The sequence below is a fragment of the Lichenostomus cassidix genome, chromosome 1 (genome assembly GCF_008360975.1).
Source record: "Lichenostomus cassidix isolate B80296 chromosome 1, HeHo_3.0, whole genome shotgun sequence".
Taxonomy (NCBI): Eukaryota; Metazoa; Chordata; class Aves; order Passeriformes; family Meliphagidae; genus Lichenostomus; species Lichenostomus cassidix.
The window spans coordinates 62,240,255-62,265,365 of NC_139479.1; the positions used below are offsets into that span (position 1 = coordinate 62,240,255).

At 43.3% G+C, this 25,111-nt stretch overlaps 2 protein-coding genes across 4 annotated transcripts; one reads left to right on the top strand and one right to left on the bottom strand.

Annotated features, from left to right (window-relative positions):
* Positions 1-404: 404 nt before the first annotated feature.
* On the bottom strand, positions 405-9,283 carry SPRYD7 (SPRY domain containing 7). The gene is made up of 5 exons (XM_085060346.1): positions 9,126-9,283; positions 7,767-7,883; positions 4,690-4,856; positions 2,937-3,039; positions 405-667 (listed from the first exon to the last, which is right to left on the bottom strand). The coding sequence occupies exons 1-5, from the start codon at positions 9,229-9,231 to the stop codon at positions 570-572; spliced, it is 591 nt and encodes a 196-aa protein (XP_084916472.1). The 5' UTR covers positions 9,232-9,283; the 3' UTR covers positions 405-569.
* TRIM13 (tripartite motif containing 13) lies at positions 9,283-24,729 on the top strand. 3 transcript variants are annotated; one of them, XM_085060268.1, is made up of 3 exons: positions 9,283-9,655; positions 11,456-11,625; positions 22,358-24,729. In XM_085060268.1, exon 3 carries the CDS (start codon positions 22,361-22,363, stop codon positions 23,588-23,590), a length of 1,230 nt encoding a protein of 409 aa, XP_084916394.1. In that variant the 5' UTR covers positions 9,283-9,655; positions 11,456-11,625; positions 22,358-22,360; the 3' UTR covers positions 23,591-24,729. The 3 variants fall into 3 exon arrangements, with proteins under 3 accessions (XP_084916394.1, XP_084916384.1, XP_084916374.1); XM_085060258.1 differs by lacking the exons at positions 9,283-9,655; positions 11,456-11,625 and adding an exon at positions 16,997-17,268; XM_085060248.1 differs by lacking the exons at positions 9,283-9,655; positions 11,456-11,625 and adding an exon at positions 17,362-17,509.
* The last annotated feature ends 382 nt before the right edge of the window (positions 24,730-25,111 follow it).

The following is a 25,111-nucleotide window of genomic DNA, read 5'->3' on the forward strand; positions in this document are numbered from 1 at the left end:
ATAAATTGTATTTGCTGGTCTAAGATTCAGGGAATGGATTAACCTACACCTTGCAAAAAAAAAAGTATCTAGCTGCTAGTTATGCCATTGTATTATTAGTCATTGTGCACAGCTGGGACACCACAACTCCAAATCACAGACTAGAAACACAGTGCATCCTTTAAAGAAATTACATAATTTCTGTGAGAAAAAAGTTGGGGGGAAAAAATAACGATAACTACCCATCTCCATAGCTATCATATGCATAAGAACTATTTGCCTTACAGAGCTCCAGTTTATTCAAAATACTGAATGTAATACTGACAACAGCAACGTCCCTTAGTCTCCTTATGCATCAAGTACAAATCGGAGAAAAACCCTGCCCCAAAACATTTTTTTTCAATCACAAAACATTGCCAGAAAACTCTTATTTGCAACACATTTACCTGGTGTTGCAGTTAACATGTTTATTCTGCAGACAACAGTCACAAATACTTACTAAAAATACAGGTATGTTTCCTAAAAGTGAGGCTTCAAGATGACAAAGCTTTTGTAACAGTGCAGGGTGCAAATTCTCAGTATGAAGACATTCAGAAGATCTGCTGCTCAAAAAGAATCTTTTCAAACCCGGGTGGAGGTGTATGATAAAATTCACTGAACTGACAATCCAGAATGGCACTGTCATCAACTGCAGAAGAGAACCAAAAAAAGGGAATTAGAGAAGGAACACATACAGTTTGATCCTCTATGACACCATCTTACTAGACAGTAGACTGTGCTCAAACCATGAGGAATTTCTTCTGTGCATCCATGACACATACACTATTAAAAGAAATCTCTTCAGTGAATTTGGTAAGGCCCTACACATATGCCAGGAAAGCAAATCACTTGTCTTTTCTGCTGTTTACTTGGTAATGATCCTTGGTGAAGTCAATGAGAAACCAATGTCTAATTTCACTGTGAGTATTAGCAGGGCTTCAGGCTATTGATTCCAAATTTTCTACTCTATTTCCTGGAAATATACAGATTAAGGACACTACCAGATACACCTTGCAGGAATGTCATCTATTTGGGTGCATAATTTTCTGTCCACTTCTTAATTCTGCTGGAGATTCAGCTGTCTACAATGGCTTTTTGGAGGTTTATAAAGTTTCAGATGTCTGCAGTGGTGGGTATCAAACCATCAGTTTTAGCATGTGATCCAAAGAGAGCTTCTTTGACTGCTTCTTTAAGTTGGAAGTCAATGTGTTTTTTTACAAAACTTCTCCCAGTTTTGACCCCCTGCATAATCTACCTACCTGCAATAGTACTTTGAATGTAGAATATAAAACAAAAATTGCTGAGTATTTTCAGGGCAATGCTTTTGTGTAATTCACTAGCAACACCCAACTAGTCAGAAAAGCAACGTCTCTTTCTAAGACAGCTTCTGAGATGAACCTGTCACACTATCAACATTATATCAAACAAGAAAAGCTTCATCTCCCTGTTTTGGAATTCAGCTATCTCAAAGCCAAGGTCAGAATTTTTCCCTCCTAGGCTCAGTAAAAACTCCTATCAGTGTATTTGTACAGTTCTCTAGTACTTATGCAGTGTTTGTGTCTTGCTTCCAGTAAAGTGCTGAAGTAGGGCTGCTGTAGGGAATAACCTTTAAGTCAATTTTTTTATCTTCTCAAGCTTGACACTTCATTTGCCTAATCTATCATGTTTATTTTAAAAAGAGATCTGTAGTTCTAGTCTGAATAGGGTAAATGCCTGAAAAACTCTCTTCTCTATGACCAAATCCTTCCACAGGACTAGAAGAAGTTCACTAAATTAAGGACATAATTCATTAAATTAAGGACATTTATAGTTGAAGTTTATACCAAGTGAATAGTGTACAAAAGCAACTTGCAGGCTTCAAGTTATAGCTACATGTAGGAGACACGATAATTATGATGAAATTATGCCCACTTATGGAAGAAGATAAAAAGAGCCTGGCAACAAAAGGTCACTGCATTCCCCAGGCATGGAGCTTCTTTAGTCAGAGAACAAAAGATTAACAGTAGGCTAACATGCCACCAACTATTTTCTGAAAGCAACCTTCCTTCTTCATGCTGCCTAACACCCCTTCCAAAACACAGAGAAGATGCAGCTACTCATCTCTCCCGCAGAAGATTTTGCACGAGGAGAGCCCGCGGAGCTCCCACAGCATTTCAGCAGCGCCACCGCGTGGCTTAAGGACATATCACAGCTTGACCATGGAAAACGATTTCCACTCTAACGCCTTGGGAGCAAGTAACTCACAGCTACGTTCAGAGACTTCAAAGACTATCTATAACACATCTAGAGTATTTTCCTCCTGTTCATAAAATTCCGTTTCAATCAAAATGTATCAAGATATAAATGGGAACACGCCAACAGTTCATTAGGAACCCACCATGAAATTAAAAATTATTCCCATCACATAGCTAAGGGTTATCTCAAGACTAAAATGATTTTGGCTACTACTTAGATGAGGCTCAAATAGGAACAAAGATGAACTGAAGAAAATATAAACAACAATTCTATTGCTATGTAACACTGAAGGCATTTATGAAGTATGTGAAATTAAAAGGCACAAATATCAAACTTCATAGATAAATCAGATTAACCCACAAGTCTGCCATCTGCTTCATATATTTTTTTTACCTGGCAACTTTTAGACTGAGTGCAGCAACTCCCCAGCTTGCTGGATGAGGACACTGTAAGCAGTCAGTAAGCAGTGGTTTTTTTCCTACTAAGCAACATTAAAAATGAGAGAAAAATATACTTTTGTAATTTTGTAGGTTTGCATTTTCATGCAATTAATTGTTGTAGTTGCCAACAATAAATGATTGATGTTTGCTCCATTTAAGTGAGAAGAATACATAGCTCACAAAGCAGAACTGGCATGAAAATATTGTCCATAATGTGAAACAGTTTGAAAATCTCTGACTTACCATAGACCACTGGATAGACAGTCCCCCTGATTCCTGAAGCTGGACAATGCATGTTCTTGCCATTTAAATATACATTTAATTCTACATGGTCGTACGTAATGCCCTACAAAGTACAGAAAATTAACAAAAAAAAGCATCAACAAGTTTATACACATAAGACTGCTACTTAATTTAGCTTTCTTAGCCACAGGCAGATTTTAACACTATTATGCAAACCACAGCATCCTAGAAAATCTCATTTGATATATTCCTGCCAAGGACTAGAGGTTAATAAATGACCAGCAACATCTGTATTTTCAAATACTCAGGATTCCTTAACGCCCATTCAATTGGGATGCAGCACAGTACTGCACAATGCACTTTGCATTTTACTGAGTTTACAAAACAAATTTCCAAACTTCCCCATGTTAAAGAAACACAAGATTTTCAACTATTTTGAGTATGAGGCAGTTTGCAATCTTCTTGTTTGTATCTTCTCATGGAAATAACTTTAACAAGTAATGATGCTATCAATCAAGTTTATCCTTCCATAGTTCCATATGGAAACCTCTCTCAGTTCATTTACTCTGCTGGCAGCAACAGACCATGGTTTCTTACACAACACTATAAATATGCTGACTACAGAGCAGAAAGCAAACACTGACAAGATAGTTAACTTACTGATCTATTAGCTAAAGGACTTTTCTCACTGCTTTGGTATGTCTGAGTATGACAATTTGTCTGGTCATTCAGAAGTTCAAAAATTTTCATGACAGAACAAAATAAATTGGTATTTATGGAAATGGGCGAGTTAGCAGTAACACATCAATTACTTTTTTTGTGATTAGTTGAAGCTGTTCAGACCACAGTAGTTCACTAAACCCTGAAACAGTCTGCAGCCCTTGAACAATTTTAGAAGAGGATTAAAAGAACAGTATAGTATCTGAGGGTAAAGGGTGGAGATGTCAACCTTAGCTGTTTGGGGCTTCTAAAGATGGCATTTCTAACCATGGCTATAAAGAGGCAAGTTACCCAGGATGAAAAATTAGCGGTGATAAATGCTCTCAATTTCATTGCATGGCTCTTATGCATTTTTGAAAATATGTAAGAGGACATGGGAGAAAATGACAGCACTAAAAACACAACACTTTGAACAAAGTCACTTGAACATCTTTTAAGAAACCTGGAATTGTAAGGTACAAAAACCCCCAACAATTTAAGATTCTCCATTTTCTCTCATTCTCAGTCATTTTTCCAGTGAACATTACCCCCTCCCCACTTAATACCCCCACAAACTACTAAAGTTTGGCTAAAATTCAATTAATTTATCATCCAGAACCCATTTCTGCTCCCCTCTGTCATTCTAATCACTAAGCAGTTAGCTAAGAGATCTTGAGTTCAGCTGGGCATAGTGCATAGCCATCTAATGCACTCCAGCACCTTATCTGTTCAGGGAGGTCCCATCCCAAACAATGCAAGACCCTTGTGATGGGAGTTATCAGTCAGGTAGATACTGCAACAGAGCATTAGAAACTACTTCTCAAACTCTGGTCAAGTCCATCCCTCATTAGGAACCCATCAATACCAAGAATGAAGTCTACCCATATCCAGGCTGCTCATCCATTCAAGCACAACAGGAATTTATACCAGCACTTCCCAAACTGGGAGATGCAAGCTGAACAATTTGACTTAAAACAGCCAGTTTGACCACAGAACAGTAAATAAGGGGTATTTGGGAACACATGAGGAAGTAAGGAAGCCTTAAGAAACTCACCACCACATCGCCCTCCTGAGGAAGGTTGTTTGCTGGTAGCCTATTTTTCTCCTCATTGTTATAATAGAGAGCTCCATCATTTCTCATCACCAGGCTGTGGACATCTCGACCAAGTGGAATTTGATTCAAGTTTGCTTTTTGGGTTGCAACTCCAATACCCCAAATCCCTAAAATGTGACATTAACAAAGTAAGGAAAAAACCACGTTCTTTTGAAGACTGTCTGAAGCAGGACAGCGTAAAGAATTTGTTTTTTAACTAGTGCCATGATGGTACTACCAGTAAATATCTTCTGGAAATATTAGAACTATTGAAGGTTAGCTCTGGTATGCAGCTAAGCACCATCCAGCCAGTCATTCCCTTCCCCCCACAGGCCCTGGTGGAATGGAAGAAGAGGGAAGGAAGAGTAAAACCAAGAAAACTTGTGGCTAAAGATAAAAATTGTTTAGTAAGTAAAGCAGAAGTTAAAGAAAGAGACAACAAAACAAAGCGATGCAATGGCAATCACCCACCACCTCCCATGGATAGACTGATGCCCAGCCAATTCCCAAGTAAAAGATTGCTAACCTCCCTAAATCCTCTTCTCCCCCATTTATTCCTCAGCAAGACATTATGTGGTATGGAGTATCTCTTTGGTTAGTTTGGGTCATCCACCTGGTTATGTCCTCTCACAAGCTCCTGTGCAACCCTAATCATATTCACTGGAGGTGCAGACTGAGAAACAGAGGAAGTTTTGATGCTGTGCAAACCCTGCTCAGCAACAGCTAAAATATTGGTGTGTTATCAGTATTGTTTTGTTATCAGTATTGCTTTGGTCACAAATCTAAAGCACACTACTCCATCCTGGCCAGACCCAGCACAAGTAGCCACAGGAGACTGAAGAAAAACAGCATCTATATTGAAAAAGAAGGATCTCTGAAAAAGAAAATTGTAACCACTCAGCTAAATGTTTTTTCCCAAAAAAATACTGAAAACAAACTCTGAAACCGTAGGAGGATACAAAAAATAAATCCAACTAGCATGGATCTGTAAAGAACAAATTTTCCTTTTTCAGCTAGTTAGACTAGTCTTATGGAAAAAGAAGAAAGTGTTAATATAATAGATCTTGATTTGGCAATGTTTTTGAGACTCATACAGCACTGAAATAGTCAAATGACAAAAACATGGTCTAGACAGTTACAGCAATATGAAGGCACGAGCGGTTAGAAAACTATTCCAGGATTACTCATCAGTAGCACCCTGTCAAATCAAAAAAGATGAGTCAAATGGGGTTTGAGGTTTTGCATTGAATGCACAAGGTCAGATACTGTTCTGTGTTCCCATCAATTAATTGAATAACATGAGGATGTGCTGATTAAACATGCTGCCAATCCCAACCTGACAGGACTGCAAGCTCTTGTGAGGCCTCTCAAGTTTAAAGTGATCCTGACTAACTGGTCAGAAATAAAGAAATCTGTTTTTACTAAATTATAAAGTGCAGGTAAGTAGGAACAGCAAGTGGCACAAATACACTAGTGGCTTGGCAACCAGTTCATAGAATATGGTTCAGGGGTTATCACAGACCACATGCCGAGTGTGAGTGTGCCTTACCCCTGTGGAAAACTTCTGGATGTGTAGCATGTATAAAACAGATGAGGTCACCTACTGCTGCTGCAGCTGAAGCAGAGCATCCATTTTAAGCATTGTACCTCAAGACAAATTAGATCTATTAGAGATATTGTAGAAGAAACAGCAAAACCAATCGAAAACGTAAAAATTTCATCTATAAGGAGACAATGAAAAACATCCCAACAAACTGGGACTGTTTCGTCTACAGAAGACTAAAATGAAGCAAAAATATAAGAAGCTTGGTTTCGAAAGCAAAACCGTAGAATAATTTATTCTAACACTTATATGCCCAGAATGAAAAGGACAAGAGTGTGATTAGACTTCAGAAAACTACAATAGTCAGGGTGACCCCCCAGATAACCCCTGATTGTGCAGAGAGACTTCCAGAAATCAAAGACTTACTTTAAGTCATCTACAGTTCTCCTGCCTTGGGGCACAGGAATAGAGGAAAAATGGCTCACAGGGATCAGAAGAGTTTATTTCCCGTGTTTCTCAAGTGTAAGAACATGGATAGTGTATCTGTGTGACTAATGATCATGTATGAACAACACCTGCAATGGATTCTTCCCAACATAAAGCCTAATAAAATTGCCAAGTTAAGATAGTTACAGGTAGCTTAAAATGAATCAACTTGTTGGACTGCAAGGTGTTGTGGAGAGATCTGTGTTCATGCTGCCTGCACTCTGACCCACCTGAAGGCAACCGACCCTTACCCAAAAAGTGCCAGCATCAAGCTCCAGCTGGTACATGAGGCCTGCCTCTGGACTAACATCTCCCTTCTTGTTCCTTCCCCACACATACTTAGGGAAAGAAAGCTTCATTTTCACAGTGTCTGCTAACAGCTTTCAAAAATACAGGCCTATTTTTAATGCTAGAATACAGGCAACCCTAGAGTGCTCTCTGTAGTGGCGAAGCTGACCATATTTTTAAGATCAAACAAAGGAACAAGGTGCTGAAAGCCTTCTCTGGATTAAGGCAGTGTTGGAATAAGTGCTACACATTTAATCTGAAAAGCAAAGGGTAGCACAAGGAGTGTTACCCTTGCTAAAAGCAAATAAGGGTAGATAAATAGCTACAAATACCACTGGATAAACTGCACTCTCTAAAAAAATACTTCATAATTACAGTGTCTTACGTGGTCATAAGCATTTATTAAGCAAAAATAATTTCTAAAATATGCCAACTGAAAAACATGCACATAACAGCATACAAAACAATGTGGGGGGCTTAGTATTTGCACTCCTCTAGTAATTCACTTACCATCCTTTCTAATAATTTAGAGTCATGGTTAAAAAAAAAGAAAAAAAAGACATTTCCTTTCACACAGTAACAACTTATAAATGACTCTAATGTTCACAAGTTCAAGGATGCAATTAGAAAGATGCATGTGCTGAGCATTTGCGATATTACCACCACCAGACAATGTGGCATGCCTTCCAAGTTTAAAGTTGTACATTTTTTGTTGACTAACCTGTGGACTGGATTTTAAACTCAAAATAGCTCTTGTTCTGATGCAAAGGTGCATTGGCCAAGCAGCCTCCTGTGCCACATATTCTTCTGCCATTTTTAACAATGACGACATCTGTTCCTGCAAGAAGAAAAGAAAACCCCACAGATCTTCAAAACATTTTTAGAAGTCTGGAAGCAGCCCTCAAAAGCCCTAAACATTGAGAACAGTTTTTGTTCCTTCTGCCCCAAGTAAAAGCTTCATTAGTCTGTGAGAACTACGATGATGGGCTGTGCTTTGAAGCAAGAGAAGGAAGGTTGTTTACAGGCTAGTTCATCTTTCCACTATGGTTTATTTATTTAAAATCTATAAGTTGACCTAATTTTCACCTCTTAGGTTTTATGGCACCATGCTGATTACCATGCTTTTCTTAGCCACATCAGAAGCATAACTTACAATTTAGTCAGAAAGGGTTCACTGTGAGACCAAAGCCCTGTACTCTGTCTCTAACATCGGAGTAAAAGCATTCTGCAACAAGAAGGAAAAGCATATCGGGTAGAAATGACTGATGGAATTGCAAGGCATTTAGTTATTCTCTGAAATAATCCTTCTATTAGAAATGTGCCTGCCAATACAGAGAGAAAAAAATCCTCTGCTAAGTTTTCCTTCTCCATTGGATGACTTCATCTTCAGGTACTGTTGTGACGGTCAAGCACATGGGAGGCAGTCGCTAACAATTGTGTTCGAGCACTGGCTCGTACCCACTCCTCCCAGCTCTTTCACCCGCTCTACTGCTGCTGGCCCTGACCCCTTCTCTCCTCAACAAAGCCTGGGCATGGTTTTGTGGATGGCTGATGCTAAGGGTAATGCACAACAGAGCAGCACGGACAAGACTGCACGGCCTGGCTCCTTCCTCACTTCCACTGTCATAACTGCAGGTGGAGTTTCCGTGCCTGGAAGGGTTAAACGAAAGACTGGACGTGGCACTAGGTGGCCTGGTGTGGCTGACACGGAGGTGTTAGGTCACAGGTTGGACTCGATGCCCGCAGAGCTGTTTCCCAGCCTCACCGACTCTGTGCACTCACCGCTCGGCTCTGCGCCACCCTCCCTGCCCTCCCTGCCCACGGCCCGCCGGGCAGCCTGTGCCCCTCACGCACCGCACACTCACTGTGCCCATCAACTTCCCTTTGAACCCAAACTGCTTTAAGCCACTTTTTAAACCAGGCTTTCTTATTTGCTCCTCTGTAAACTCCCAATTCCCGCTACAGAAGCAGCCCTAAAGCGACTTTCCCAGCGGTTACCCCGTGCCGCACCGCGCCCCGGGGCTGCGGCCCTGCCCGCCGTGGAGCCGCCCGCCGGCGGCAGCGGCCCTGCCCCGCTCACCCATGCGCTGCGTGTCCAGATGCACGGCCGGCATCTCCTTGAGCGGGATGTGCCCGGCGCCGCCATCCCGGCACCAGGAGAAGCAGCAGAACACGGAGGCGGCCATGGCCGGCCGCACCCCCCGCACCGCGCAGGCGCAACGGCCGCCGCCCGGCCCGCCCCTGGCCCGCCCCGCCGCGACATGGCGGGCGGGGAGCGCTGGGGAGCGCGCCGGGTAGAGGAAAGGAAAAGTAAATTGAATTACATTTAAAAGAAAAAAAAATGAAAAAGAAAAAAAATCAACATTAACGCCCCATCTTTCCTCCGGAAATTAAAATTTAATTGAAAACGAGTGCAGCCCCTGCAGATCTCTTTCCGTAGTTGTCGCCGTGGCGTGAGGCGAGCGGCGCAGCCTCCTCAGGGACGGGTTGTAAGAATATATACATGACGGAAAGGATAATTCATAGATACGTGCATATATACGTATACAAAAAAAGAGGACTCTGCTCATGCTGGGCAGGCGGTAAACACGGCATCAATGAACCTGACAGGTGAGAAGGGTCTCCTCCATGGACATTCACTGCTCAGTTACTCCTGGCACCAAGTAACAAGAGCCCCATTTACTTTATTTCCTCTTTCTTTTCCCTCACACGCCCGCCCAGCGCCCTTTCTCTATGTTAATCCTCGCACAGCTCAGACGGGCTCAAGGCAGGGAAAGGTTGCCCAGCCGGGCCTGCCAGCTGCACCTGTGAGCTGCCCTTTCCCCTCCTTGCCCACACCTTCCAGCTACTGAGGCTTAACCCGACTGCTGGCAGCGCTCTTGGCTTCTACAGTACTTCTTCGTCTGTTCAAAACCTCTCCACACTTACTCAGTTAAACTCAGCTGCAAAGACTGCTAACAGTGAAAAGCCAGTGTGCTATCACTGCACTTACTTTGTTTTGCAAAGCAGTTTGGGGCCAGCTACGAGTCCCTTTCACAGAGACAGAATACCATGTAATTTAAAAAGCTGTAACATCACTTGTGGCCTTTGCGTTACACAGGCATTTCTACCTCTATTTCTGCATTCCTACAACACACACAGCATCTGGAGCGGGACCCACAACCTGGGCTCCAACAAGTACAGTAAATTTGATAACGTGACTGTAGAAGTCAGCCTGTTCCTGCTTCACATTTTTATTTATCTACAGAAAACTATCAAATAAATGTTGTGCCATGAGCTGCTGGTCTAGAATATTTTGCAGACAGCAGGTAATTTAATTAATTGCATCTGAAGGCTTATTTTATCTCCAAACCAGTTTGGGATGAAATTGTTTTTTCTCATTATTTCAGTTGGGGTAATATTTTGGGGCATTTCACCTCGAAGGCTCCCTTAAAAATTTATTACAGTATGAAGTATGATGTAAGTAATGTAACCCATCTGGTACAACATTATCTGTCTTGTGGGGGCCAGGGGTTAATACAGATATTCAAAAATCCTTGTTAAAACAAACTTTCATAGCCAGAAATCTCTTACTAGTCTGGATGAGCTATATCAGTTACACTTACCCCCTTTTACTTGAAACATGAGGTGAAGTGCTGTCTTTCTCAAAATTGTGCCTAAAACCAATCTGATTTTAAGAGCAGCTTTAAAATGTGCTTCTTTTTTTTTTTTTTTTTTTTTTTTTTAATTGGACTTACTGTTACAGCCCAGAAACATTTGGGGTCAAGAGCTCACTTCCTTAAAATATGCCAAATGGGATTAGTCTTGAACTTCCAAGAAGTAAATATTAGGTGGAAACTGATGTTTATTTATTTCATATGGAGGGCATTGGGATTCTCATTGGTAGCTTGTTGTTCACAAATTTAGTCTCATTTGAGTCACTGTGGGATTTTTATTGCCTGTGGGTTTGTTACAGTAAATGCTGAAAGATAAATGTTAATATAGTTTACAAAAAAAAGAAAAAAAACAACAAAAAAAAAACTTAGAGACTCAAGCTCCAAATGACTCCCTGTCCCATGTTTTTCTCTGTGCCCCAGCACATCCTGTCTTCTCCAAAATGAGCACTGGGAATACAAACGCATCTCACCACATGAAGTCAGCATTGCCAAATTTGTTGGACTCAAGGGGATGAAGCTTTGGGGAGCAGTGTCTGGCTGTGCCTTCCTGCCAGTTTCCTGCTCCACTACTTTAACTGGAGAGGCTGGTTTGACAGGCCAGCAGACTGCAGCCCTTGTGTGGCAAAGTACACGCCACAGCTTGGAAAGATTGCTGGTGCTGCTTTGGAGCACGGTGATTCCAGTGCCTGTGTGCTTGGCAAGCAGGAAGCCTCGGGGACCAACTCATCCCTGTGCCCATCCTGTCTCCCTGCAGATGCAGAGCCCAGCTCCTGAGCACCCTGGCAGCAGCTGGTGGCAGATCGGTGTTGTGATGTGCAGGAACAGCAGCAGAGATGTTCGTGTGCCCTGAGTGAAGACTCTGGTGCCAGATACAGGCAAGCAGAAACTACGCTGGTGTGCTGGAAGTAAGGCAAAAGTCAGCGGGTAAGAAATGTAGCTTATTCATATGCCTTTCTTGAAGGATGAGGTGAACAATTGCAGCAGGATAGTACTGTATTTGTAAATGTGCTTTTCAGCCTGCTTAGAGAGTGTGTGAACACCAAAAGCTTTACAGTGCACAAAGTACTGCCCCAAGGAAATGAAGATCTTGCCTTCAATATTTAGAAGTATAATTGTGCTTGGTAATCAAGGGTTAATTCAGCCTTCCTTGAATGTTCATTTCTTTCACTGGGGAGGCCAAGTATTTTGGCCCCTCCCACACTGGAAGCAAAATTATGCTCAGCATGCCTAGACATGTTTGCTGCTTGCAGCATTTTAACTTTATTTCCCTGAACAGTAGCAGCAGAGACATTTTGTCTGGGAACCATGTTAGTAGAACAGGACCACTCCCATCCATTTCACAAATGCAGACTTATTTGGAGGACCTACTGTAGGAAAATGATGGTCATTGACTTGTTTCATTCTCTGGCTTAGAGCTTCATTCACAAAGTACAACTGTCTTTCATTAGCCGTGCAAAGTACATCTGCTGGCTTCAGACAAGTATGTTTCAGAAAGGTTCCCTGATATGCCAAATTTGCAGGAGAGGGCAGCTCTCTCCCATTGTGGCAGCACACATTACAACAATGTAATACATGACTAATCAGTTCTCAGAAAAATAATTCCTCTTTGTCTTGCTAGTAAAAACTAGGAGGACTTGCTTCACTGCTGCCACATGCCTTGTGGAGGCATTGACACCTGTGAAAACCAATGAAAAAAAATAGTTATTATGTATGTTGGAATGGATTTAATAATGTCTCCATGCAACTTGCACAGAAGTAAATGATGGTGCAGGACTGGAAAATCAAGGTTTGTTTATTGAAAGCAGTCCTTCCACTCCCAGGATCAGGCCTGTGGTTTGGAAGATGATACAGACAAGGTCTCAGATGAAAAACAGGTTGTGCTTGTACTTTTGAAATCTTCACCATAATGTAGTTCTTGTGAGGATTAACATTCTGTAGGAAGTCCTCTGTTTTACACAGTTAATCTGACACTTGTCAAATCAGAGAAGAAATTACATATGGAAATTAATTTTGTTCCACGTTGTTCTATTTGCTTTGGAGGTCGCTTCTTTCCACTTTATGGAATACAAGCAAAACCCACTGAAGCAGAGCTTTGATCTATAGGCAATCCTAAACCTCATGAAAACTGACAGGAACGCTGGCCATGCTTTGTTCAGGAAAGAGCAATTAAGCTCTTTCATGGCATAAGATAGCTAAAAACTAGAAACTGCTGTCCATGGCACAAGGCTGCATGGCCAAGCACAAAGATGAGCTAACTCATATGAGCAAGCACTAATTTGAGGAAAGTCAGGGAGACATTTCTAGGGACTGCTTGCGAACACAGCAGCAAGAGCACAGATTGGTTGCAGCTGTGTTTGCCTGTGTGCATGTCTGGGACCGGAAACACCACGCAAGAGCCAGCAGACAGTGGGAGAAGCAGTGGTGTATAGCCCTGAGAAAAAGCCAAGGGACAGCTTCTTCTGGGCAAGCATCCTGGCTGGAGCAGCAAACTTGGACTGCTGCACAGTTCTCCCTCCCATTTGCTTCCTCTGCGTGCAAGGAAATGGGACGTGGCTGTACATTCTTTGTAAATAAATAGGATTTCACTAAGGAGCTAACTGAATTCATCATTGATTCCCACCCCCCATGTCCCTCCGCAGGAAAATCTGGCAAAGTGCTGAATATTAGTTAACTGTGTGGGTCAATGTTCTGTAGGCAAAACTACAGAACTTTTCAGTACTGCTAAAACAGTCACCAGAGATCCTGGAGATATCAAGGCAATCTCTGAAATTCAGACCTCAAACCAGCAGTTGATAATTTCAGTCACTGATGATCCTTCATGGATTTTTAATGCCTGGTATTTCTACAATTCATATTAAAAGTAGCTTTTATGGAACAATAACAAGAAACTGCTTTCTCTGATCCCTTGTTTGGAATGTTTAATATAGTCCATATGTATCAGTTGAAAAGAAATGTAGTCAGATGCAATATAGTTGTGAAACATTCCTACATCAGTAAGGTGTTTGATACACGGAGCTGTTTAGAATAGTTAATTTATTTGTGTTGTCGTACAGTGTCGTCTTATCAAGCTACTATAAGCTCTTGCAGATATATATCCATATTTAGGTCCCCAGAGAGACTATGTTATCCACTTCAGATTGAGAGTATGCTCACCCCAGCACAGCTGAATAAAGCAGAGTCCTTCAAGAAGTCTGTGTCCTGAAGCTGGAGTGTACTCTGTGTGTGCTCTGACACCTCTGTAACGGGACATGAAGCCTTAGCCTTAGTGGGAAGCCAGGTTTGCAGCCAAGGATAAGACTGTAAAATGCCCTCAACTCATCTCTTTTCCCTGGAGTTTCACCCTAGGAGACAATTACAATCCAAGAGGTCTTTGCTTCAGAGGTGCTTTACTGATGTGTAATACAAATTTGGGAGAAAAATAATACTGTTTTTAACTCCAGCTACATTTATCAATCAGCTCTTCTCCAGCACAGCACAGCGGGTGCCTGGAGCCTGGAATGAGCAGCTGGTGTGGCCGAAGGGCAAGGCTGTGTTACTTTTGGCAGCAGTGCTGGCAATAGCTGGCTGGAAGCATTTGTGAAATTATGGCCTGTGGAGGCACTTCTGGTTTATGCTGACGTGTGTGCAGGCTGCCACCGAACCAGGCCCTCTCACTGGCTTATCCTAGCAATGGTGTTTGTTCGGCTGGGATCAGCTGGCTGCCAAAATTGATCCTGCTGGAAACTTTTTTTTTTTTTGTAAACTGAATTAGCTTTCAGCTCTGTTGGCAAGCTGATCTAGCCTAACGTGTGGCTGCATGAATGTCAGAGCCAGCAGAGAGGAGGCATCAGGAAAGCATGACTAAGGAAAGGGGAAAGGATGGAATGATCACTTTTGCCAGTAGCACAGTCTCGTCTTGGCTTAAACCCTCGAGAATCTGCCTGTCAGGGTAAAGTTACCTGTTTCAGCTTGAGTCACGTTAATGGCTTGCTGCCACTGAACAAGAAAAATCTTGTTCCTCTTTTCCTCACTTTTCTGGTGTTAGACCTGGTGATTGTCTAATCTTGCATTGGACTGATTTAACTTGTTGAATCAGCACAAAATTCACCTCAGCAAAGAAAACGGAATAGTGTTCTGCTGGCTGAGTGGGTGGAATCGGCTCGGTAAAACATCTGCAGAGGCTGGCAGAGCTGGGACAGGCAGGGAGAGTAGTAGCTGTCAGTTTTGAGGTTGCTGACTGAACCACAACACAGAGCTTCAGTCTCAGAAATCTCCCGGCACAGTGCATATTAGAAAAGCCATGATCTGGGTTCTCTCTGTAGTTTAAAGATGACAGTCAGTGATTGCCCTTTGTCTTACTATAAACATGGTGCTTGTCTTGAAAACCTGGAAATTGTCACTATCATATAATTCCTTCCAAATTTCTACCCTTGTATTTTCAATCCTCCCATGGCTAAGTGGCATTTATCCCAACACCTCCTTTCAAGCTGGGCCTCTCCTTTGAGCCTAGATTTCCCTTGGCTTTGTTTGTCTATTAGATAGGGAAATACTCCACAGATTTACAAATGTTATTTTCCATCAGCCAGAACCTTTCCCTGAAGCTTCAACAGCTAGTCTTTGATGTTCTTTGGGAAGACACTATGCTCTCACGTGCAGGAATTCAAGCCCATAAACAAACTGCTATTGAAATTGCTGCTATTGAAACAGAGTTTAAAATTATAGAAAGATGGATTTGTATGTGTGCAAAACAGTTGGTTGTGTGCAACTCTGTCAGTCAGATAAGAAGTAGAAGAATGGCCAAATTCTATTTGATCCTGCTCAGGAGAGCTGAGGGACACTTTAGTACAACGCTGGCTGGGCAGTGTTTCTATGCTTCAGGCACAGAAATCCTGTGGTGTGTTTGCCCAGAAGTTTAAGCTTTCATCTTTAACAGCAGAAATCACAGGCAAGGAGGGACAAGAACATTTTCAGGTGGACCTGATGAAGAGGCATTATCCCATGTGGGCAGGCAATCACTCCTCCATCCATACAGCTCCTTCTCCGTTTATAAGGAGAGAGAGTAGGACCAGCCCGAGGAATTAATAGAGAATAAAGTGTACTTTAAAAATATATCAGGAAAAAAAGGTGTACAAGAAATATATTAAAAGAATGAGTGAGAAATCTAAAATGCCATGTTGTTGTTAATCTTTAACCATAAAATTACAGAGAAGATAAACAGAACCCAGAAATTCTTGATATAAAAGTGGCTGTTGGGAAAGTGTGGACAAGGGGTACTCAGCAAATATAAATGTACAAACATTGGGATATCGCTTGAAAGCAGTTTAGGTGGCTGAGGGAAACTACCTGGAATTCCTTGTTTTTAAATAATAAACAAGATGCTGGACAATTAAGAAGCAGGATGTTGAAATACATGTGGAGGTCTTGGTTGCTTTTGTGCAGCAGCTCTACCTCCTGGGGCTGTTCTCCAGTAGACAGTGGAAGAAATGCTCCAGTGTGTAAGCACTCTGAAAGGGATTTTCAGAAATGCTTGTCCTTGGTCAGACTGTTTCCACTGAGTTCAGCTGAGCAGGCAGGCCAGCTTGGGTGAGGCAGCAAGGAGGGAAGGTGAGGAGTAACTGACTGCAGTAAATTGGGGAAGCATAGCCTTGGCATGTAATTGAATGACTTTTAAGATCCAGATTACTAAATAATCAGAAGAAAGATGTCAGATGCGCGAAGGAGCTTCATTTGGTAGAAATATGGTCAGATCTGTGATGTTCCTTGTGTGGGTACTCCTGGAGGTGAATAGTGTCCCCTGTGCTGATGACTGATGTGACAGCAGTGGGTGTGGGTGGGGAGTGAAGGGATGCAGGAGACAGAGTTTGTACATTTGGGAACAGCTTTTGATGTGGTATTTCCCAAAGTCTAACTTGAAAATAAGTTAATTTTGACTTGGACGTGAGACTGTTCTATTGACTGAGAACTAACAGAACTGCAGAAGAGATACACAACACAAAGGTCCTCTGAAGTCTCAGCACTTCCAGACTCAGTTTCATAGTCCTGTAACTAGAATGCTCTCTCAAGTGGACTTTCTTCTGCTCCCTCTCCGTAGGACTAGTCAGTGTTATTGCAGAAAACCTGCACAGGTTTTATAGGCCACGTTAACTCTCGAAGAGATTCACCAGCAGGAAATGGTATAACCAGTGTGTTAAAGTAAATAGGAAATAGTCGCTATCCTTTTATGAAGCACATAAGGATATCTTTCTCAAATTTTATATATATATATATATAAATAAGTGCTTTCAGAAGGTGGCAGATGCTCAGCAGGATTGCCACCCGGCAGCGCCCCTCCTTAGGCTGTACAACGTGCGCCTGTGAGCTGCGGGCTCAAGTGTAATTTAACAGAGTTAATAAACAACAGAAACCCGTATATATCTCGGAGGAGGCACAGGCTGCAGCTTCGACCGTCGCCTTAGGCACGCAGCATCCACCGCCGGCCCTCTCTCCCGGCAGCCCCGGAGGCTTTCCTGGCCGCTCCCAGGCAAGCGGGAGAAAGGAAGAGCCGCAGCAGCTCCTGCCCTGCGGCTGGATCGGCGGCCGCGGGCCAAGGTGGGTGGGTCGGCGAGGCAGCAGCTCCCGGTCGATGGGGATGGGGCCGGGGCCGGGGCCGGGGCCGGGGCCGGGGCCGGGGCCGGGGCCGGGGCCGGGGCCGGGGCCGGGCGGCGGGGCGGGAGCGGCGGGCCCGGAAGGCGGGCGGCGGCCGGGGCGGGAGCGGCGCCGAGCGCTGTGGGTGACCGAGGCGGCTGCTCCCCCGCCTGCCGCGGGCTCCTCGCGGCCCCGGCCCGCCATGGTGAGTAGCGGGGCCCGGGGGAGGCAGGACGGGCGAGCGCAGGCCGCGGCTTTGTGAGAGGCGGCAGGAGCGCCCGGCCCGGGGGGTTCTGCGGCCACGGCCGAAGCCGCCGGAGCCGCCATGCCCCGTGAGCCTGCGGCGCTCCGCGGGGCGCGGGCGGACCGACAGGGCCTCCCTTCCCCGGGCTGCGGTGCCCGGCGGAGCGCTGTGAGCCCCGGGGAGGCCGGGGCCGGCGGCTGGGTGCGGTGCCATCGTTTAGGGGCGATTCCCCGCTGGAATGCGATGGGGCTGGCTGTAACCGGGAGCAGCCAGGGAACCTCCGCCAAGTCGGAGGGACAAGGGGGTGAGCGCGGGGCCAGCGCTGGGGCAGCCCTTGCGCTCGACAGACCATCCAGCCCTGCGGGTGGAACCGTGTTCATGGGGCTGTGAACGCGCTGAACACACATGGCTTATTTCTCCATACCTTCCTGCCTTTCTGGAGTCTGAATGGGCTGGATCTGCCAGGTGCTCCTGGAAAAGCTTTTGGCCATGAAATACCAGGTTTAAAGCATGGGCGATTTCCCCGGGTCTTTTGGCTGTCTGGATAGCAGCCTCCAGTATCTGGAGGGGGCCAAGGAAGCCAGAGAGGGACTCTTCATCAGAGGACAAGGAGTAATGGGTACAAACTGAAAGAGGGGAAGTTTTGGTTAGATATTAGGAAGAAACTCTTCTCTGTGAGGGTGATGAGATGCTGGAACAGGTTGCCCAGGGAGGTTGTGGATGCCCCAATCCTGGCATTGTTCAAGGCCAGGTTGGATAAGGCCCTGGGTAACCTGGTCTAGTGGAAGGTGTCCCTGCCCATGGTAGGGGGAGCTGGGACTAGATGATCTTTAAAGTCCTTTCCAACCCCTTAACATGCTGTGATTCTATCTTACCTACTGCTCCTGGAGGTCAGTTGTTCCACATTAAAATGTATACAATGACCCTCCATTACACTGCAGTTTCTCTCAGTGGAGTGAACAGGGTTAAGATCATTGCTGCTGGAAGGAGGATCTTCCAATCTCCTTTCCCCTGTGTGGGACTCTTTATGGCTGATTCAACACACCAGTCTGGCAGAAGGCTGGTGAAATTGCTCATAGGGGGTCCTGATACGGACCGGGGTCCTTGCCAAGGAAGGGAGATGAGATCTCTCCTGACTAGCTCAATTGCTTGTAGAAATGTGGCCTGACTTAGACCACTTAGATGCCATGCAGGAAACTTGTAATTCAGGAGTTATCTTTTTGTTTTGTTTGAAGCCTGGTGAAATTCTGGTTTTGCGTTCAGAATGATGCTGGCTGATAAACCTAACTTCTGTGCTGAGAACTATGCTAAATGAATGTCTCTCTGGAGTGTGGAAAAAAGCTACTGTGGTTGTTTTTGCTTTTATAGTTTGCTGTGTTTTGCCATTCTTCTTCCTAATGATAAAACTGTGCAGGTTGCTCTCTCTGATGGGTGACATCTGTTGGGTTTATACCCAGAGATGTTTTTGGTCCATGTGCTATGAGTAGGGAATTCCAGGGCCCCCCAAACCTGGGGCAGAAGTTATACAGAGAAATTTCCAGTGGAGAAGCTGAAATGTTGCTGTAGTTCCTCACACAAATACCAGGTTGCTAAGGGATGTTTTAGTCCACAGACAATTTACTGTCTGAAATTAATATCCTAAATAAGACAGAAGTTCATCTATCCAACCAGTCATACAAGTCTTCAGAGTTTTTGGTTTGGCATTTCTGGAGTTCTAAGAGGGTGGGGGAAAGGCTTGTAGACTTTCCCATTTATTTTTTTAAAATCCAGCATTTTTAATTATGTCATAGAAAGGTTTTGAAGTTCAGTTATATTTATAAAGCGTAATTATGTAATTGGATAAGTGGGGTTGGAATGCAACAGAACAGTTTTAGTTGGATCATGAAGGCTTTTTGTGTATGTTTTTTATATTTTTAGGAGTGTGAAAATCTTCAGTGTTTGTCCTGCAATTCTGATGGAACATGTTATAGTAAGCATTTTCTGCATTGGTTTGCAGTCCTTGCTGTCAGGCATGCAAAGCTGCTTTTGCAGCTCCTTAACTGGGAAGTAAAATCCTCCCTGGTAGAGGAGATGGACCAGAGAAAATATTTTCTGCACTGTGCATTTCCATTTACTAGGAGGTAGAAAGCTGTCATTTTAGTTTTGTAGTTATTATCCTCTTAATACATGAGCAGATCTGATCTTTGTGCTGCTAGTGTGGCTAAAAGCTGTGAGTACAACTGGAAAGAGAGAACTTCCTTTTCACAAAGTGGAAAACACACGAGTGCAGGGACAAAATTATCATCTTCCTGTCATCCCATTATTTTTAGCACTAGGGAAAAGACAGAAGAGAAATGTTGCTTTGAGAGCATGAGAGGTGCTTCAAAACCACATTCTTCTCACAGAAAATGGGGTTTCTGAATGGGATCTGTGGGCTTACAGGAAACCCATTAGTTAGAGTTATTAGACCTTTTTTCTGGGATTTTGTCCCCAGTTGTAGTGGTGGCTTCTTCTGCCTGATGACCTTAGTTCCGAGTAAAAAAGCTGGCAACTTTCCCAGAGTCTCTTTTTTCCAAGAAGCACAGAGAATATCCCTATGGAGGGGCATAAGCCCACAAGCAGTGTTTGTCTCAACCATTCTAACCGTTGAGCTGTGACAGGAAAGTTGGGATTGGGTGGGAGGGTCCCGCCGAGGCAGGGCAGTACTTTCGTGAGCCAGCTTCCCTTTCATTGCTGGGTTTTTAAATCAGCCTGGAGGCTTGTGCTCCGTGTGCCTGTGGCAAGAGAAGGGTCAAGTCCTGAGCACCTCACTAAAGGGGGTCCCCGAACACCAGAGACCCCCAGCCCCTCTCAGCTCATTTCCTGGAGGGCTCTAAAGGGCTCACTGTGCGTGTGCCAACAGCAGAAAATGGCATGAGAAATAATGGGATGTGCCCTAGGGAAACTATACAAGGGAGAGGATCAGTCCCAGGCTTTTGTTTACCCCACATCTGGACTGTTCATAGTGGCAGCACAATGCGGGATTTGAGGACTGGTAGCCGTTTTCCTTCACTTTCTCTCTTTTCTGTCCTTATTCTCTCCTCTCTTGTTCTATCCCAGCAAGTGTGGCAATTGGATTTTAGCCCTTACTCTGTGTTGAAGTTTGCTGGCAGAGTTGGGAACTGGTTAAAGGTCATTGTAAAAGTCAAGAGCTTGTTAGCCAATGCTTTTATGACTAAATAGTGGGATAGGTTTTTGGAGTTAAGGTGGCTGTATAATAAAGGATAAGAGTTTCCTGCCCTGGACTGCTGTCTGTTCAGCCTGACTTGAATTTCTACTGAATTTCCGGGTTGTGACAACCACTCCGCTTCACTTTAAAAGCACAGGAGGTTTGCTTACACCTCCCAAGAATGGCTTTTACTGTGAAGTCTCACTGGGACCATTGGTCCTTTTGTCAAGGAAAGTCAGGACTGACCTTGCCTTTTTTTCTGGTAGTGAACTTTTCTTTCGTTCAATCAGTGGTACTGATTTTATTGCTTTTGTCCTGTGCAGCGTGAATCTTCCGTTGCAGTTCTCCTCTTGGCTCCCACATTTTCCACTTCATGTTTTTTTGAGGGGACAGAAACCTTAGTAGTTACATCAAAACTAATTAAGAGCTCATTCACATGCCTTGATGTCACAGCAGTACTTTGATGCACTTTTCTGTGATGTCTTTCAATTTATAAAAGGAATTTTATTACATATATATGAATATATGTTGTATAATTTGGAAGGAATTTATGCAAGGGGAGCAACTTTCTAATTATAGTTCAAAACTAAGTGTTTGAGAGCTTTGGCTAACACAGACTGTCACCTAATTTGGTCTTTATTAGGTATTTGTTTTCTTAGAGCATGCTGTAAGTTACAAGGTGTCTGCATCTGAGAACTTGGCTTTAGTTAAGAGGCAGGGGGAGGGTAGTGGGCTGGGTCCCTTCCCTGAGACTTTCCAGTAGGAAGGATTACACGATAAATATTCTTCCTGTAGGTTCTCTCCACAAAAAGAAGTTATTGAGGCATGAATGCTGTGAGAATGGAATTGGAAATAGAGATTGCAGATGAGTAAAATTGGTTAACAGTTTTGTTTCATGATTAATTGTCAAGGATTATGGGCAGCTCTTATTTGAAGTATTTTAACTTTGTGCTGAATAGCTCAATAGTAACACATTCAGTTGGTTGTTTAAAAACATTGCAGGAACAAGAGAAAAGCTAATTCCTGAAGTGAGTGATAACTCTCCTTTGGCCTTGCAAGTAGAGCAAAAAGACACATAATGTATTCTGGAGCAGCAGAAATACTGAAGTTGGCCTTTTTCAGTCACTTTTAGTATAGTCTACAGAAGCAGTGCATGGGGTTTGAAACTGGAAGCTTTGGATGAATGGAGCAAGTAGAGAGAAATCAAATCTTAGCAGGCTGTATTGCTGGGTATCTTCTGTGCAAATCTCGTTCCTGTGTATTGCATCAGCAAGGAAAGATGTAAGTCTTGAACTGTTGTTATGAGTACATGGGTTGTTTTCTTTCAGAATCCTCGCTGGGATTGGCAAGCCTTTTCCAGTGTTTCTAGTTGAGAGTCCAAAAAATGGTTCTGCCTGAGCACTGCACCATTCTTGTGCCTGCCGTTTGCTGGCCAGATACTACAGCTAAGGGGGACTGCCTGCAAAAGCCCAGCTGAAGCTCTGTCTTAAGGATACTGGGCGAAAAAATACATCCTTTTCTCACTGAAACGTGTCTCAGATGGGGGTTGGGTTTTGTATGGTCTGCCTGAGAGAGAAATAAGTTTTGTAGGTTCTGTTACCATCTTTTTTTCTCTTTCCTAGGATATGATGGAGCTCTTAGAGGAAGATCTCACCTGTCCCATTTGCTGTAGCCTGTTTGATGATCCTCGTGTCCTGCCCTGTTCACACAATTTCTGCAGAAAGTGTCTGGAAGGAATTCTTGAGGGAAATGTGCGAAATGTGCTTTGGAGGCCATCCCCTTTCAAGTGCCCCACATGCAGGAAGGAGACGCCTGTTACTGGGGTCAACAGCTTGCAGGTCAACTATTCCCTGAAAGGTATCGTGGAGAAGTACAACAAAATCAAAGTAACTCCAAAAATGCCTGTGTGTAAAGTGCACAGCGGGCAACCCCTTAACATTTTTTGCCGGACAGACATGCAGCTGATCTGTGGGGTTTGTGCCACCCGTGGTGACCACACAAAGCATGTTTTCTGTTCCATTGAAGAAGCTTATTCCCAGGAGAAGCGAGCTTTCGAAACCTTGTTTCAGGGCTTTGAAACTTGGCGTTGTGGAGATGCCCTCTCACGGCTGGATACCTTAGAGACCAGTAAGAGGAAAGCTCTGCAGATGCTGACAAAAGATTCTGACAAAGTGAAGGAGTTCTTCGAGAAGCTGCAGCACACGCTGGAGCAGAAGCGAAATGAGATTCTCTCTGACTTTGAGACCATGAAGCTTGCAGTGATGCAAGCCTATGATCCGGAAATCAATAAACTGAACACCATTCTGCAAGAGCAGCGGATGGCTTTTAACATTGCAGAGGCCTTCAAAGATGTGTCTGAACCCATAATATTTCTGCAACAGATGCAGGAGTTCAGGGAAAAAATCAAGGTGCTCAAAGAAACCCCTTTACCTTGTTCCACTGTGGACATCAGCCCCACAATGAAGAGCTTTGATACCAGTCAGTGGAATGGAATAAAACTTGTCGATGTGGACAAACTTTCCTTGCCTCAGGAAAGCAACACTTTCAAATTCAAAATTCCCTCAGTCTTTTCACGCAGATTTATAGTGAACTCTCTTATTTTCTTGCTTATTCTTGCTGTCACCAGAATGTCCTTTGTGGAGTCAGTCATTGACAATCTCCAGTGCTGGAAATCTCAGTTCCTTACAATTAGCTTGTCCTATTTGGCAGATACCGTGGAGATAGCAGATCATGCAGTCTTTTACTGGGAACAGATGACAGATGGAGCTTCACTTTTAAGAGAAAAGTGTAAAAACTATACGTTGGTTGTACTGGATAATGTCGCACAATTTGTGTGTAAATATAAACTGTTGTGAAGTGTCTGCTGGAATATAAGAATTAAGAGAGATCTGGGGAAGAAAACACAGAACTTCTTAAATTAATTGGTCTTTTCTGACTTCTAGTGAAAATATTCAAGGATTCAAAATGATTCCAAAACATTCATAATGTCAGCATAGTTTGAGCACTGCTAAACCAGAAGATGAAATGGAGCTTTGAAAAACACTTTGTTTGTGGATTCTTCTTTCAGTGGTGATTATGGGAATATTACTCACTGTAAATAATTTTTCTTACCAAAATATAGGGCCAAACTGTGTACTTAGTTTGATGTTAATGTAATTGTAGAATAAGATATAAGATTACAGTTTAAAAAAAAAAATCTAACTGGGAGATTATTTGGAAAGAGGAAGAAGAGTTGTGATTGAGATGAACGCTGTGTTGACAGGCTTGCTGAGAACTGCCCTTCCACTGCAAATTGCAGCACACCTCGTTCACCTTCTGGAACCAGCTTCTATCTGATGATGTTACTTCTCACTGAAATAGCGATATTATTTGGTTTGGTGTTTTGTTTTGTTATTTTTGTATAACCAAATGTTGTAATTACCCTGTGCATTCAGATTATGTGTTCTATACAAAAATGTATCTCCAGGGCAAGCATAAATTCTAGAGGTAATGATGAGAACTAGCTGCAAGGCAGTATGTACTTTGCAGATAGTTCATACTTTGCAGTTTACTTTTCCAACATCGGATTGTTGGGGTAACTGAGCTGCTTTGTTAGATCCATGTTTCTCTGAAGCCACACTTTCTTAAGAACTGGCCTTAATGTTAAGAACTTAGTGCAGTGAAAGACATGCAGGGGTCTGCCACAGGAAGGCAGCTTGGGCTCTAGCCCTGCAGAGGTGGCAGGTACAACAGCTGCTCTCCTGTCCCTTTCCGCCTCTCCAGATTGCAATTCCAAAATCTAGGAAAAATGATTGGATGGTTCCTTGAACGGGTTGTGTATTGTAACAGGTGTATGGATGTTGTTGGTGTTTGAAGTGCTTTAGCATTGGAACTTGTATAGGTTCTTCTGCTGTTACTGTATTTTTGTGTACCTTGTTTCAGGCGCCAATTGAATTTTCTGGTTGTATTGACTTGGCCTTAGATAATAGTGATTTAAAGGCAACCTTTCACCTGAGTTCTCTGAAGTGCCCTTCTTTTGGAGCATACAGTACTGAAATGTCTTGCATGAAGCACACCTAACCTCTTTTGCAGTGGTCCTATGGAACAGCACTGTGTGGAATGAAAACACTGAACTGACATTTCTAGAAAACAAACATAATGTGTGCCATACTTCCAGAATATTTGTTGGCCTCTCTCAAGGATTAATAAGTTGCGACAGTCAATTCACTGTATTCCAGTAGTCCTTGCAAGCTGTTCATTTCAAAAATAATACATTAAATTCCAGGAATCAAAGTTTCCAAGCAACCAAAGCCAGCAAACAAAACTATTGTACATGATATTTACATCTTTGTTGCCTGGGAGTCTTGTTGCTACTCCACACCTCTCTCCAAACACTT